Source organism: Bubalus kerabau, chromosome 7, assembly GCF_029407905.1.
Source record: "Bubalus kerabau isolate K-KA32 ecotype Philippines breed swamp buffalo chromosome 7, PCC_UOA_SB_1v2, whole genome shotgun sequence".
Classification (NCBI taxonomy): Eukaryota; Metazoa; Chordata; class Mammalia; order Artiodactyla; family Bovidae; genus Bubalus; species Bubalus kerabau.
In genome coordinates, this window is record NC_073630.1 from 34170774 (window position 1) to 34187282 (window position 16509).

The window sequence follows — 16509 nt, forward strand, 5'->3', positions numbered from 1 at the left end:
CACTTAATACCTTGAAAATAAGGGTTATGCTACACAATGTTGCCAAACGTTAGACTCAAGAGCTCATGCAGAAATGCTGTGGATTCTCAAAGACCTTTTATGGTTTTCATTGACTACAATGCAAGAAAATATCCTCAAAGAGAGGAAAAACAGCCATGCAGCTTTTCAGTCATTAGCTCCAATCACAAAGTATCACGGAGCGAGATGTTACTTACAAGACCCATATGTGTGAATGGTTTTCAGGCCTTAGATGTATTGCCACAAAGAGGTGCTTCCTGAGAAGTTTTCTTTCCCATTTGGAATACAAGGTGGCCTATTAAGAGAAGCCTCACTTAAGCCACCTGGCATAAAATGAAATTTTCTCAAGTAGGCTCTATTCATAAACACTGCAGGGAATTGTAGAAAAACTAACCTTCTAGTACCGAATGAAAGTAATCCCTTCTGTAGTAGCTGGCAATTGGTACTGTACCTCTTTGGGGTAAAAAACTCAGAAATGCACAAAGATAGGCATCTTCATTATTGTTACAGTTCTCCTGTCTTTTAATTACTTATATATGTATTTATATATATATATATATATTTTTTTTTTGGGAGTGAATTTCAACCTTTCTTTTCTTTCCTTCTTGACCCACTTTGGACAAATCCAACATTGATACATAATAAGGCTAAACAGAAGGCCATGTGAAAACCACTGGTGGGACATTATTAAACTAAGACATCTTGATTCTCTGGAGTGCATTGAATGGCTGTTTGATGACCCATCCCAAGGCCCCCAGATATGAACAGGTGAGAGAATCTGAAATGAGGTCAGCAGCTGGCTGAACTTCTACCGAGTGTGAACACGCCTTCTCGTCCTCGTCTCACCACACTTACTCAACACAACCATAATCCCCTTTACGCCACCTGGAGGTAGCCTTCTGGACCCACAGGCCTGCCACAGGGAGCTGATGGCTGGCGCTGGGCTTTTCCTCTTGATGCTCCTTGAACTTGGACTGTGTTCCTTTTGTTCTATTTTGCTAAATTCCACTCCTCACTTAAGACTGCTCAAAATTCTGTCTTCTCTACAAAGTATACTTCCAACTTGTTATAAGCACTTTGCTGCATGGGTTATCCATTCCCTTCTACTCTGAAGCTGATTGTGAAGTTGTAGTTTTTCTTTGGTATTGGTCTTTCACCTTGCATTTTATCTGGCACAAGGTAAGCACCTAGATGATATAAATGGAAGAGCAACCATGACCTCTGAGCTAGAGTGGTGTAGTGAGAAAGATGCTGAAATACGTAATACTTGCATTTTATATGCTATGTTCCATAAGTTTCTAATATCCTAATAGAGTACCAGTAGAAAAATCTATGAAATGAAGCTCCTTATATGATACAGTCAGCCCATAGTATCTGTGGCGGATTGGTTTGAGAGCCCCCAAGGATACCAAAATCTTCAGATGCACAAGTCGTTTATATAAAATAGTGTAGTATTTCATATAACCTGCACCCATGCTCTCATGTACTTTAAATAATCTCTAGAGATTACTTGTAATCGTTAATACAATCTAAATGCTATGTAAATCATTTACCTGCAAGGCAAATTTAAGTTCTGCTTTTTGAAACATACTGGAATTTCTCTACTACTGAAATTTTTTTATTTAAGACTGGTTGAAACTATGTGTGAGGAACCTTTGAGTAAAGAGGTTTAACTGTTTTGGCCATTTTAGAAACTTTTTCCTTCCTCTGCCAATGTGTGACAATGAAGTTGTATAAATTGTTTGCCTTATTACATGAATTCTCCCTGATTTAACCCTATCTAAAATGATGGTATACTTTCTAGGGCAAGTTTCAACCAACAAACAAATAGCTAGTCTAATCTTTCCAGAGAATTATAGACTGCTTCTTATGAAACATGGATTCCCACCAGTATAACTAACCACTAGCGTTAAATAACAGATGCCGTGCTACTGACAATGGAATACGTAAAAGACGCTGACCGTGGGCGTATTAACAAAGAAGCTGACAGCCTGGAAATATTTACTTGATGGGTACTGTTGGTGACCCCGAGCGATGAAAATGAACGTTCTGCCACTTGCCATCCCGGCGGTGCCAAACACGCGTCTCTTCCGACTGCATTGTTTTTGGCATTCCGCTGCCATCCATGTACTGGGTGAGCCTAATGTATGCTATGCAGGCAGCATCGTCGCCCACCAGGTGTACATGAGGGTTCAGGATGATGGTGTGGATGGGTTTATTGCTTTTGGACAAAGCTGGAAGAGAAGAACATGGAAAAGAGAACTTAGTTTCTATGCAGAGTAAACCGAAACCAATAATAACTTCCCTTGGGACCAATAAATAGAATATCATTCATTCATTCAACTATTCTCTAATGCAAATAATTGAGTGCAAAGTATAAAGAAAAACAGCAGAAGTAGATACAGTCATTATTTTCTTTGTGGTTAAATTGTACACCACTCAAACTTTAGGTGAAAAAGCTGGAGAGACATAATTATTTATAATGGGAAGTGGTTAGGAACAAGCCATAAAATGAACAGAGGTGGAGGAGGGCTGGCCCAGGTGCACAGAGCAGTTTATTTTTCCAATAAAGAACCGCTGGGACAGTTGACAGGATTTCCTGTGGGCGGTTTTTTTTTTTTTTTTTCGCCAGTTGGTAAAGTACTTGGGGCAAGGGAAATACATTATGTATTAAGCATGGAGACTGCTGTCTTCTAAATAGGCTGGCCATGGTGTGAATCAGTTTCCCCATCTCATCCAGTGGCTCCTTTATTTAGTACAGTCCATTCCAGTAGTCCAATTATGGTTAGCCAGTAAAAATCCAAAATTTGGTGTTGGCCATATAGCCTGATTCTGGTCCTCTAGCTCGCTCCTTTGATTGAGCAGCCCTCACTAGGCGCCATACTTCCCTGGTGGCTCAGATGGTAAAGCGTCTGTCTACAATGCTGGAGACCTGGGTTCGATCCCTGGGTCCGGAAGATCCTCTGGAGAAGGAAATGGCAACCCACCCCAGTACTACTGCCTTGAAAATTCCAAGGACAGAGGAGCTTGGTAGGCTACAGTCCATGGGGTCGCAAAGAGTCGGACACGACTGAGTGACTTCACTTCAATAGGCTCCAGCCTTTGTTGTTTTGACAACATCTGTTTATTCTGACTGTTCAGTGACTAAGAGAGATGAAGATTTAGTGCAGATATTGATTGATGCTACTCTCTTTGATCACTAAAACAGGCAGAACTGTTTTACCTGTTATCCAAACATATCCTTCATTCTTAGGAACGATCTGAATTAATTACTTACTGCTGCAGTCTGATAAAAAACAATATCCCATTATTATGAATATGTATTTATGGAGAGTAATGAAGTGCAGTGTTATGTTGAGGTAGGTTACAGTATTAATGGGTTCATTATTCTTTTGCTACAGATGAGGTGGTATCAAGCTACAGCCTACTGAAGGAAACTACACCATGCTGTCAATCACAGCACGAAACAGAGAATATGAGAACATTTATTGAAGTTTTGTTGAGGCCAGTTTACCACATAATTATCTTTGTTTCCTTGCAAATATCTAGTGCATATAAGAAAAAGCAATTCATTGAATGTAAAAATGTATGCAACGCAAATATTCTTGTCAATGCTTATAATTACTGGACGTAAACTTGATTATCTGAATCATTACTATGATTCCTCTTTAATTCATAAAAATTTTATTGCAAAAGGTAAATTTACTCCCTGCATCATGCAAATACCTTATACCTAATGTCTTTAGGAGAAGGATAAGAGGAACTTCTCTTTTATAGTTTTTTTGGTGACCTGGAGGATTTCTGCAGGCGTTTCTTTTATCACTTTCTCTGAAATGTGGCTATTTTATCTGATACCATTAAAATTCTTGTAATCTGAACAAATATTTACCTCATTACTCATCTTAATACACATTTTTACCTTGGAAATGAGCACTGATTATTATTCTTGAAAGCACTCTCTATGGCACATATTCTGGCATGCTGTAGTTTCTCTTATTTTTTCATATAAACAATGTTTTGAAAACCTAAAATAATTAAATACTTTTTGGTGACTCATTTCACAGCATATATATTTACTGGGACTTCTATGGGGTGTATTTAATCACCATCACTTTTTATCTAAAATTAGGTATTTTTCAAAACATACCAAAGCTTATGGCTGTTGTGTTTTTTGATTTCAAATTACAAAATTATGATGTAGGATGCTGGACTAAAGTAAGAATGCTTATTGCAGGAAAGAGCCAAAGAATCTAGAAATTCTGGAGAAATTCAGAGAAGCTGGAAAAGGCATGCTATTAAAGTAAATGTACCATTTTCAAAGTAGAATCGATGAAAGTCCATCCCTTCCACTAAATTACCCAAAGCTTCAGGTTCAAAAGCAGTAAGGCCTGGGTCACAGATTTTTCTGTAGGAAAAAAAATAAAATAAATGAGTTAATGTATTTTGTTGTTTCACACATATCCATTTTTAATTTATCAAATAGTCACTGAAGGAAAGAGTCTTAAAAAACCAGTACAAACATAAAAGTTTCTATCACAGGTCTTCCCAGGGTGGGTTGAAGAAAAAACCCTAAAAAATAATTTTTCAGTGACCTCAGATAAGGGCAAGATAATAGAACCAGTTCCAGCAGCTGATGATCTACAATGCTTTAGGAGTTTCCTTTGAAACATTTATAATTTTTAATTTGCAAGGGGAGTTCTCTAGGCTTTCCCCAGTTTTTATAATTCCCTAGTTTTCTAGTTATTATAAGTTTATTTTTGAAATGCTCTCCAAGTCTGAGTCAATCTCTAAGTCCTATAAAATAAACTTTGCCTTGGAAATTAAATGGAATAATGTGATACTATCTACATCATGTCAAACAGTCACTTAGACTGATGTGAAGGTTATGTGTCACATCTTACATTTTCTGGCAATGTCCTCAAGACTTAAACTTTAAATACAAGCTTAATTAACTTTTATAATCGAGAGATTCAGATGCACATTAGTTTACTTTTTAATCCTAGAATTATGATTCAAGAAAAAAGATACCATTTTAATGGTATATTCAGGGAAAGCCAATAGGCTTTCTTGAAAAAATTCAACAAAGAATTTGTTAAATACCTACTATGTAGCAAATATTCTTTGAAACAAACACAACAATTAATACTGGAATGGAAATAAACACAAAGTGCCCAAAACCCAGATTATATGTGAGAAAGGAAAGATTTAAGAGAGAAAATTTGAGCTGCACTTTCTGGAGTAAGAGTTCTCCAGGTATGTGGAGGGGTAGGCGATCTGGATTTCAAGAATTGAGTAGTTCACAAACTTAGATAAAAAGAATGCATACTGAAGGATTTGGGACCGTTAATTTAGTGAGGCTTCATCTAATTTCCTACAGAAATTCCCCATGTGGGAGACGAAAAGTTAAAATGTTTTTAACAAGAATACAAGTTTTAAAAAGATCATTATGGTTCTTAAAAGTACAGCTCATAGAATTTTGGAACTGATTTTTTTAAAGAATAGTTTTAAAGTAGAAAATACTCTTTAAAGTAAGATATCACAGTGGTTTATTCATTGTGGTAAAGAAAGCCTCAGGTGCAGATAGGGTGGGAGTAGGTAGAGATTTTAAACTTGAAACACCTCAGGCTTCCTGGTGGGCAGGTATTAAAGCTCAAAGTTAAATATCTGTAATCTCTAAGAAGCAAAATGGCAAGAACAGCGTTCCCGTGGTAACGGGGCTTGTTTTCTGCCAGGGGCTATTACATTCTCTATAAATAGACTTTTGGCTGTCAACATTACTGAATCAAAATTTTTTATTACTTTATATCAGCACCAAAATCATCTGAGGATCACTGTACTATGATGGCTCTTTTTACCCAACCACTGAGTCAACATAGTTGAAAACCTGTTAATGTGTTCTTTCTCTCTGTTTCTACGTAAGTAAGTAATGAATGTATCTCTCTTCTATCACCGGCTTTGGACTAATAAGAGTCACAAACTGCTCCTTGACCTGTGGGGGTGCATGCTCCAAACAGGTGTTCTAAAGACCAGCTGACAGCTTTATCAGTACATCCTACCATCCCCAAATGGAAGGTGCTCTGGGTTAACTACTGGACCTAAGTATACAAAATCAAGCCAGAAGGTAGGAAAAGGAATCAGTGATATGAGGAACTGAATTATTTAAAACACCCTATTTTAAAGTGTCTGAGAATATAGCAAGTGCTATATTTCGCCACTATGGCCTCGCCGACAAATTCCACCATTCCACAACGGAAAGCTATTGCCATATTTTCTTTAAGTGTATGTTTGATGAATCATATGGGTCTAACAAAGTTATATCAACCAAAAGAATAAAAGAGAGCTGGTCCTATGGTGCAGGATTCTAAACAACTCTTTAACAACTATTCAACTGTTTAATTTTCTAACAACAAATAATATGTTTTAAAATCCATTTTTTACTATTTATTTCATTCTAACTATACTCTTACTGGTGCTACTGCTGCTGCTAAGTCGCTTCAGTCGTGTCTGACTCTGTGCGACCCCATAGACGGCAGCCCACCAGGCTCTCCCGTCCCTGGGATTCTCCAGGCAAGAACACTGGAGTGGGTTGCCATTTCCTTCTCCAAGGCATGAAAGTGAAGACTGAAAGTGAAGTCGCTCAGTCGTGTCCGACTCCTAGCGACCCCATGGACTACAGCCTTCCAGGCTCCTCCGTCCATGGGATTTTCCAGGCAAGAGTGCTGGAGTGGGTGCCATTGCATTAAATTTAACACACATTAAATTTATAAGAGGCAGTCCTGGGATTAATTTAGTTCTTATATTCAGTTACTGTCTTCCATACTTTATATTTGGTTATCTATTTGTAACTGATAAATAATATCTTATTATATAAAACTTGGAAAGAGGCAAAAAAAAAAAAAAGCCCACAATTTCATCTCCTAGAGGCAGTATCTTTTGTTCACAATTTTTGTCCGTTTGTTTAAAATTCAAAATCCATGCTCCTGTTAAATGTTTATAACTAGAAATAATACAGGGTTAAAGCAGTAATCTGGACCTTTATAAGATTCCTGGTATACAGTAATTGTGACCCAAGCCTCAGCCACTGCCACCACCATGGAAGTGTCCCCATTACACCCCGTCAACGGTGGGAAAGCCACTGGTGTCCTGCCCTCTGTGGTCAGCAGGGGTTTTGTTCCTGCTCATCTGAGGGGCAGAGAACCTCCTGCATTCAGATATGCACTTGATTAGTGGGCATCAGTAGGATCTCATTTAGTCTGTCGTTTATATTTCCTCTTTTGCTAATGGTCAGATCAGGTCCTTTACCTATTTTTTCCACTTTCCAATCTTATTGTCTCAATATAAATTAATTTTAGGTACATTTTACAAATATTTTGTTAGTTCTATTTTGGCTTTAAAAAATTAAAAAAAACTAAGTTCTCTCTCTAGGTAGCCCAATCATTTTCCTTTCTCATATCTATGAGTCCCCTGCTTTTAAACTTACACCTTTCCAACCAGAGAGCAATCTTTTTTTTAACATTTAGCGCTTTCATTCAAGAGGACCTATCAGTTCAGTTCAGTCGCTCAGTCGTGTCCAACTCTTTGCGACCCCATGAATCGCAGCATGCCAGACCTTTCTGTCCATCACCAACTCCCAGAGTTCACTCAGACTCACGTCCATCGAATCAGTGATGCCATCCAGCCATCTCATCCTCTGTCCCCTTCTCCTTCTGCCCCCAGTCCCTCCCAGCATCAGAGTCTTTTCCAATGAATCAACTCTTCGCATGAGGTGGCCAAAGTATTGGAGTTTCAGCTTTAGCATCAGTTCTTCCAAAGAAATCCCAGGGCTGATCTCCTTCAGAATGGACTGGCTGGATCTCCTTGCAGTCCAAGGGACTCTCAAGAGTCTTCTCCAACACCACAGTTCAAAAGCATCAATTCTTCGGCGCTCAGCCTTCTTCACAGTCCAACTCTCACAGCCATACATGACCACAGGAAAAACCATAGCCTTGACTAGATGGACCTTTGTTGGCAAAGTAATGTCTCTGCTTTTGAATATGCTATCTAGGTTGGCCATAACTTTCCTTCCAAGGAGTAAGCGTCTTTTAATTTCATGGCTGCAGTCACCATCTGCAGTGATTTTGGAGCCCCCCAAAATAAAGTCTGACACTGTTTCCACTGTTTCCCCATCTATTTCCCATGAAGTGGTGGGACCAGATGCCATGATCTTCGTTTTCTGAATGTTGAGTTTTAAGCCAACTTTTTCACTCTCCTCTTTCACCTTCATCAAGAGGCTTTTTAGTTCGTTTTCTGAATGTTGAGTTTTAAGCCAACTTTTTCACTCTCCTCTTTCACCTTCATCAAGAGGCTTTTTAGTTCCTCTTCACTTTCTGCCATAAGGGTGGTGTCATCTGCATATCTGAGGTGATTGATATTTCTCCCGGCAATCTTGATTCCAGCTTGTGCTTCTTCCAGTCCAGCATTTCTCATGATGTACTTTGCATATAAGTTAAATAAGCAGGGTGACAATATACAGCCTTGACGTACTCCTTTTCCTATTTGGAACCAGTCTGTTGTTCCATGTCCAGTTCTAACTGTTGCTTCCTGACCTGCATACAAATTTCTCAAGAGGCAGGTCAGGTGGTCTGGTATTCCCATCTCTTTCAGAATTTTCCACAGTTTATTGTGATCCACACAGTCAAAGGCTTTGGCATAGTCATAAAGCAGAAATAGATGTTTTTCTGGAACTCTCTTGCTTTTTCGATGATCCAGCGGATGTTGGCAATTTGGCCTCTGGTTCCTCTGCCTTTTCTAAAACCAGCTTGAACATCTGGAAGTTCACGGTTCACGTATTGCTGAAGCCTGGCTTGGAGAATTTTGAGCATTACTTTACTAGCGTGTGAGATGAGTGCAATTGTGTGGTAGTTTGAGCATTCTTTGGCATTGCCTTTCTTTGGGACTGGAATGAAAACTGACCTTTTCCAGTCCTGTGGCCACTGCTGAGTTTTCCCAATTTGCTGGCATATTGAGTGCAGCACTTTCACAGCATCATCTTTCAGGGTATAAATGGAAAGTTGAGAACTGATTTTTATCTCCACTCAAATAGCTAACTTACAGACCCACATTCTTTGCACGATAATCCTCCATGCCCTATTTATTTGAAAGTTTTATTTTTATTTGCTCAAAGTGACTTCCTCTATACCTATAGTGTACTTTAACATTAGAACCCTTTCTTCAAAGAACATTTTATTTAAGAGACAAACTCCTAAAAGAGATGAAGATAAAGTTCAGCTGTACTGGATGTTGCCTCCTGATCTCTCTCTGTCCCATCACCTCTGCAGAAGGTGAGGAAAAACACGCCTAAACCCAGATGCACTTTTTCTGTGCTTTCCTATTTCTTGTGTTTTTAACCTCATGGACTGCTCTGCTTGGAAAGCCTTCTCTCACATGGAGATGAGCTCTGACAAAGAAATCCCCAGTTTTCCTGTCAGAAGTCTAATCTCTCTCTGCATTCTTAAATACACTTGTTTCTCTCCTGGGGCATTATACCTTGAAATGAAGCTACTGTATCAAACCTGGGTTGAATATACATGAGTTCAGGTACACTGAAGAATGCATTCATATAGAAAACACTTAGTCATATGCATGAAAGCAAAATAAATGTGCCTCTACTCACGTGTAAGCTTCAAAGTCCCCATTGTTGATAGCTTCGATCAGTTGTTCAGTGACTTTGATAATCTCTTGCTTTCGTGCTAAAGGCAAAGAGAAAGAGTTGGGTGAGAATAAAGGGTAGAAGCCATATGAGATTATTCTAATGATACTGCTATTTTCCTCAAACAGGGTACTACCCGTTAAGACAGCCCTCTTAGAATCGCGGTGTTTTCCTCTCTACAGTCTTGCTGCCCAGAGCTCCCAGATCAATGTTAGGTCCTTGTTCCGAGAGCCTGGCAGAAACAGCAGGAAATTGTTCTCAGGCCCTACTTCAAACCTGCAGATGCACAGTCTAACTTTAACAGGACCCCTGAGTGAGCAGGTCCATGTTGGGCAAGCACCACTGCATCCCCTTTGTTAGAAAATGGAATTCACCTGGAAGGTCAAGGCTGTATTTTTTTTTACAAATTAGTTTTTATTATCTTTATCTCAACATGATTGAGTTTATGAACCTTTTTCTCTTGCCATTAACAACTGTGTTATTTAAAAAGACAGTCAAAGTATCACGTTACTAATATGTCTTTCTTCATAGTATTGCTGAAATAAATGCATTGAGGCATTTAATTTATATAAAATTATTATTTTACTGTTTAGCTCAACTAACTCTATGAAAGGGGACGCTAACACTGTAATTGCCATCATATGTAGATAAATGGCCTTCCGTAAACTGTAAATTGGAAAAACAATGTGTGAATCAATGCTATGGATGGAGCTAGAAACCTTCCTGTATAGCTGTCAACACTAACATCAAACATGATTTGCTTCTATTCCTAGCCCACAACTGGTAAAATTGTTAATATAGTTGACTTGGCTCAAATTCCACCTATTTCATCTGCCTCAAGTGTTCTTTTCCTTTCTGGAAAGCCTACTTTGTATTATTTGGCAATTAAGGATATACTATATACCAAGACAATTTCTTTAGTTAAATTATTACTAAACTTGGTTGACTCTCTAATGTCTTCCTAGTTAGATTAAAAGCTCCCTGTGGGCAAAGAACATGTTATTTCTTTGTATCCTCTAAAAAGCTTTATCCAATGTCTTTAATAAAACAGATGCTCAATAAGTTTGTGAATTTGGTCAACTGATGTTGAAAACCATTTCCTGATTTCAGAACATTATTCTCTTATGAAATAAAAGCATGAAATATTTTAAAAATTAAATTTCACTGAATTTTAAGAACATTGTGGTACTTCCTTAAGTCACTGGAAATAAACAGGGTAATCACTAAAAGTTATTTCCACTCTATTATAGTGAGGTAATAGGGCTGCTGTTCATCATAGAAAAAACTGAAGTCTGGTTTTAGTTCTTACTGATTAAAGGCAACCAGTTTGCATTTTTAATGAATCTGATCTTTTTAAAGTACATTCTTAACCACAAACCTAAATGTTTATACTCACTTTCAAAACTCCAGGTTATCTAGGTTTAAATATCCCTTATTTAAAATAAATGTTCTGCAAAACCTAACTTGACTTCATTGAGACGATCTGAGACTACCTTATAAAATATGGTTTGCTGATAAAATGGTTACTAACAATGTCAAGGTTGATAGTAAAAATAATTATCACCATATAGGGTAGATTCCATACTCAGTTATTTCATTTATATTGAAAAAAAAATAACATAGAGTTTCTTAGTTCCTAAACACACTTAAAACAGTTCTTTCCCGTGCTCTTTTGATGAATGCATAGCTATAATATACCAAATATGAAAACATACTGACAGAGGTAGTGTCAGGGAAGAATTCTATAACACGGGTCGTGCCAATGGCACATTTTAGCTTAAATTTATTTAGGCAATAGGAACTGCCCTGGTGACTCAGATGGTACAGCGTCTGCCTACAATGCGGATCTGTCTCTGGCCTCAACAGTGTGAACATCTGGCAAAAAGGCATGACAGCTGACCCGATTCCAGAATATACAGGACACTGGTGTGGGGGAGCTCAGAAAATGAAATTAGGAAAATGTGACTATACAAAACTTACTCCTTGTATTAAATCCTTATTTAAAACTAATAGATTCCCTAAGACACTGTGTGGCTAATCGGTAAAAACTATAGTTTAGAAAAAAAAAAGGAGGAAAAACGGACGTAAGATTACTGCCCTTTGAAGAGCTTCATTAGGCCAACTTAGTTTACAAACTGTGAGAAGTTCAGAGTCACTCTCTGAAAGTCTCTGGGTTCCTTCACAAGCATAGTATGGTATTAGAAACATGGGGTATACATGGCCTTGTCTCACTCTGAACTACTGTGCAAATACTCACTAGTTCTTCAACAGCTGGCATCCCTACAACTGGCTTAATCTTCATCCTGCTTAATCAAAGTGACACAAGTTGCCTTCTTAGTTCTTATGTTCAGAAACAGTGGTGCTGGAGCTGGCAGGACGGCAGATGGGAGGTGGCCAGGATGCCTCTGTGCTGCATCATCATAAAAACGTGAGGCTCTTGGCTTGGAGGAGCCTGGAACTCAGGAATCTTTAGAGTGCTTATTTCCCCAGAGCAAAGGCGAGTGAGTCAGGGCAGCACATGACAGCTGACTCTTTAAAGGAAAGCAGGAGGCTGGGGATGAATCATTTGTATATAGTAGTCTGTTGTGGTTGGAATGGTTGCCACAGTGACTTAAGAGGAAGATGGAGGGTTTGGTACTAGCCAGGTCTCGTCTCCTCCGCAGTGAGGCTGAGGGATGCTCGCTGGGTGAAGTGCCTCGGTGCCTCCGTTCTGTGGGGAGGGCCATTTTCCTCTAGCCCACTCTCTCCCTGAGAGTACGTGATGGCCACTATGGAAGTCCAAGTGGGGCAATCTGGGGTGTGTCACTAACTACACCAGAGGAGAGGAAGACTGTACCAGTAAGGTGTTCCCTGAATACCCGAGGCTTCTACCTTGTGGCTAACCATTTAATCACAGAGAACTGATTACCGAATAGTTTTAGTGATAGAATTGAGGTGCTCAAGCCTATACCCACAGGTCCTAAAGGGGACTTCCAGGTTCCTAGGGGAAAGGCAGGAGAGAAAAGCAAATGGGAGAAATATTCCAGATCCTGAGTACAATCACATCCCATGCAATTCTGCAAAAGAATTGCAAATAGCGTCATGTTCCAATTCATATTTTTTGGCTCTTTATTGTTCTAAAGAAGCCTAGAAGAGTAAAGACTGTGAATGGTCCAAGTATTCAAAACAAAACAAACATCCCTAGGAACTGAGAGTGATTATATGATAAAATAACATAGATTTCAACATTTCTCAAGCAGTATGAAATCTGAGCATCATGGCAGTTCCCTGAGATACGCAGACAGATGTTACCCCTCTTGTTAACAAAGAAGTCGAGAATACAGGTACTGCCCAAAGCCACAGAGCTTGATTAGTCTGTTACACCATCTTGAAATATTCTTGTTTCGCTTCTCCCAGCTTTTCTTATCAATCATCTGATCACAGCATCTCACTCACATTTGCCACATGGACTTTAAATGTTTCAATTCCTTTTAAAAGGCACAGTCTGAGGCCCACTTACCATAAACTGTTATCCCTACAGTTCTGTCTATACCAGTGCTTTAAATCTCTGAATATCCCATGACTCCCAGGTTGTTCTAGACTGTTCCTCTAGGTCTGTATATCAGTGCCTACTTTGGAATTTCCATTTGGATATCTCACATGCATCTTGAACCCAACATACCCTAAACTGAGCATATGAATTTCTGTCACCTGTTTGCTCTTCCAGGGACCTCGTCCTGGTGAATGGCAATGTCATCCATTTGCACAAGCCAGAAAGAAACCTGAGAATCATTTGTGGTTCCCTCATCCCACCTCTCCCAATCCAGTAGTTCAAGCCATACTGAATTTGCCTTAAAGGCCTTTACACATTAATCCACTTCTTTTCTTCTCATCACTCTAGTACAACCAACCATCATTTCTTATCCAGAATAAATAACTAAAGAGGGACTATTAAACCTTGTAAAATCTAAACCAGGGAAGCCCATGTGTATATATGTATGTGTGTGTATAGATATACACACACAATGTATACAAGTATACAATGGAATACTACTCAGCCATAAAAAGGACACAATAATGCCATTTGCAGCAACACGGATGGACCTAGAGATTATCACACAAAGTGAAGTCAGAAAGACAAATGCTGTATGGTATCATTTATATGTGAAATCTAAAATACGACACAAACAAACTTACCTATGAAACAAACAGACTCACAGACATAGAGAAAAAACCTGTGGTTGCCAAGGGGGTGGAGGAGGCATGGATTAGGAGTTTGGGACTACAGACGCAAGCTGTTATATACAGAATGGATAAGTAACAAGGTCCTACTGTATAACACAGGGACCTATATTCAATGTCCTCTGATCAACTATATGGAAAGGAACAGGAAAAAGAGTGTATACGCATTATAACTGAATCACTTTGGTGTACAACAGAAATTAACACAACATTGTAAATCAACTATAATAAATTGAACAAATATTTGTTCTGTTTAACTGCTACTTCTACATTCATGGAGTTACTGGGTACTTGCCTGCCAGAGACTTGAAGGACACGGGTGTTGAGTGACTTGTTCAAGTCATCCAGTCAATTCAAAAGCTGTGCCAGGACTGGAACTTTATTTGCCTGAGGTGTTGTCTGCTGTTTAATTCACTAATCTATGTTCCTTTCCAGCCCACAGTGCCTAATTCAATATTTTGAAATCATAAACTTAAATGAACCACCTAAATGCCTTTGCACTTTCCCTGGCAAGGTGACTGACAACTTAATTACTGGGCCAGAGTTGTAATTAATTATTACACCAATTCAAAAAAATTGGATCTCCCATGGTTTGTCTTTTTCCATGCTGCCATTAACACAAATAATGGTTTGGAATAGTTATTATCTTAGGCAAATATACAAATTAGGATCATTCTCATGCTCTTGGTAGTTTTATCGAAAAAGGTACCTGTCAACTCAGCTATGTTTGGAGTTTCCTGTGGAATTAACAGCTTGTTTCTTAGTCACTTTTTATTTTACTAGTTTCATATATTATTAACAGTTGGGAGAGTAATCTCCATTATTTTGGCTTTTAAAATCAAAGTCAAGGATTCTAGAGTTGATTGGGTTAATAATTTATAATATTTTATTCAAATATAACACCTGGAAATTACCAAATTTCTATTCAAGATTGCTATCAAGTAGCTCACTTACCCAAAAATCACCTGTTCAATAACATCAATATTTCAGCCTTTTAATTGCTGGAGATCTTCAAGATTTAAAAGATAAAATAAATTATTCAAATCATCTATGTACTTTGCTCTATAAAAAACTACTCTTAGTTTCAAAGTATAAATTGTTAATTGGGGAAGAAGTACTATTAGTCCTGTTACATTGCTATGGCCTGATAATAAATGATTAACAAATCTTTAAAAACAGAAATGTATGGCACTGAAATCATTTGGTGTAAGTGAAAGTATGTTTAGATTTTTTAAAAAAGGTTTGTGACAATATCATTGGGTTAGAAAATATGGCTGTGTCATTCCTAAGATGAGTCTGAACCTGAAGATGAACAAATTTTACTATTTACTACTTTTTTAAAAGGATTAAAGTATTTGTAAAGTATTTATGAGGATTTTCATTAAAAATGGCTTACATACATGTTTCAGAGGCTAAAGAAGCTGTATGAGACCAAATAGAATGTCTGCTGATACGAGAGCACTCAGTGCATCCACACTTAAGTAACTGGGTAACAGTTCTGCCACCCCAGCTGACCTGCAGAAGCTAGAAATAGGACAACATTATGAATACCATTGGGTACTTTAAATATTAAGATGTTTTATTAATAAGATTGGTGTCACACCACTTCCAGTTAAGAGTTGACTGGTTCAAAGATTCATGTCAACTGCTTAGATTGAAGATTAAAATTGTACTCTTTAAGTATCAGGCTTATATACTTGCATAACAAGAGAAATATTAAGCATTCTCTAGAGGTATTTCTTTCTTCCACTGCAGAACTAAATAAGGTGACAATCAAAACTATTGTCTCAAAAGAAAAAATCAGATTTATAGAAAAGACAATGAGAGGATTTTTAAATATGTGGAAGGTTCTTTTTAGCCTTTTTTTTTTTTTTTTTTTGAGGTGGTGTATTGTCATGAAGGAAATACAGCTTTCCCTAAATCTTGGAACTATAACGATTCCAACTAACCCCTCCAATCAATTTTACATGATATTAGCCAAAACAGGTCAAAAGTTAAGGTCAACCTGCTAATGCTCTGTCCTTCAGTATGAATGTGCAGCAGTGTCAAATACTGAGAAGGGTTAAAATTCTGTGCAGCCATGAGGATAGGTATATTTTTCAATGATTTCTACTGCTGTTGCTTAGCTTATAATTAATCTTCTTTTAAATAACTTATTCTTTTATAAAAAGTATAAAATTAGTTCACACAAACACTGAGTTCAGTGAAAAAGAATTCACTATATTCTTGGACAAGTTTATTTATAACTACACCTTCCTGAATAATTTAATTGGTAGATTCATGTATGCTCCCTTGCATCAAGAATGCAGGAGGGTCATAAGACACAATCCTTTGTGTTACAACAGAACCATATCTTTTATCATTTTGCAAAAGACAAAAATAAAAACCAACCAAACAAAAAGATCCATCAAAATTAACTGAAGCGTGGTTATCTTTGGGTTTTTTTGAGAAAGAACTAAGCTAGTAAAGAATCCACCTGCAATGCGAGAGACCTGGGTTTGACCACTAGGTTAGGAAGATCTGGAGGAGGGAATGGCAGCCCACTCCAGTATTCTTGCCTGGAGAATCCCATGGATGGAGGA

The 16509-nt window shown here is 38.0% G+C and overlaps 1 protein-coding gene across 13 annotated transcripts in view; it reads right to left on the reverse strand.

The window, feature by feature from the left end:
• The window catches only part of CAMK2D (calcium/calmodulin dependent protein kinase II delta), a 314733-nt gene that overhangs the window by 2995 nt on the left and 295229 nt on the right, over positions 1-16509 (reverse strand). For 9 of the 13 annotated variants that reach the window (XM_055588024.1, XM_055588015.1, XM_055588016.1 and 6 more), the window contains 4 exons: positions 9671-9746; positions 4329-4423; positions 2024-2252; positions 216-313 (listed from right to left, as the gene is read on the reverse strand). In XM_055588024.1, coding sequence (XP_055443999.1) covers positions 247-313; positions 2024-2252; positions 4329-4423; positions 9671-9746 — 467 coding nt within the window. In that variant the 3' untranslated portion in view covers positions 216-246. Of the gene's footprint in view, positions 1-215; positions 314-1513; positions 2253-4328; positions 4424-9670; positions 9747-16509 lie in introns of those variants that run through there. The other 4 variants (XM_055588026.1, XM_055588025.1, XM_055588023.1 and 1 more) reach the window with 2 other exon arrangements.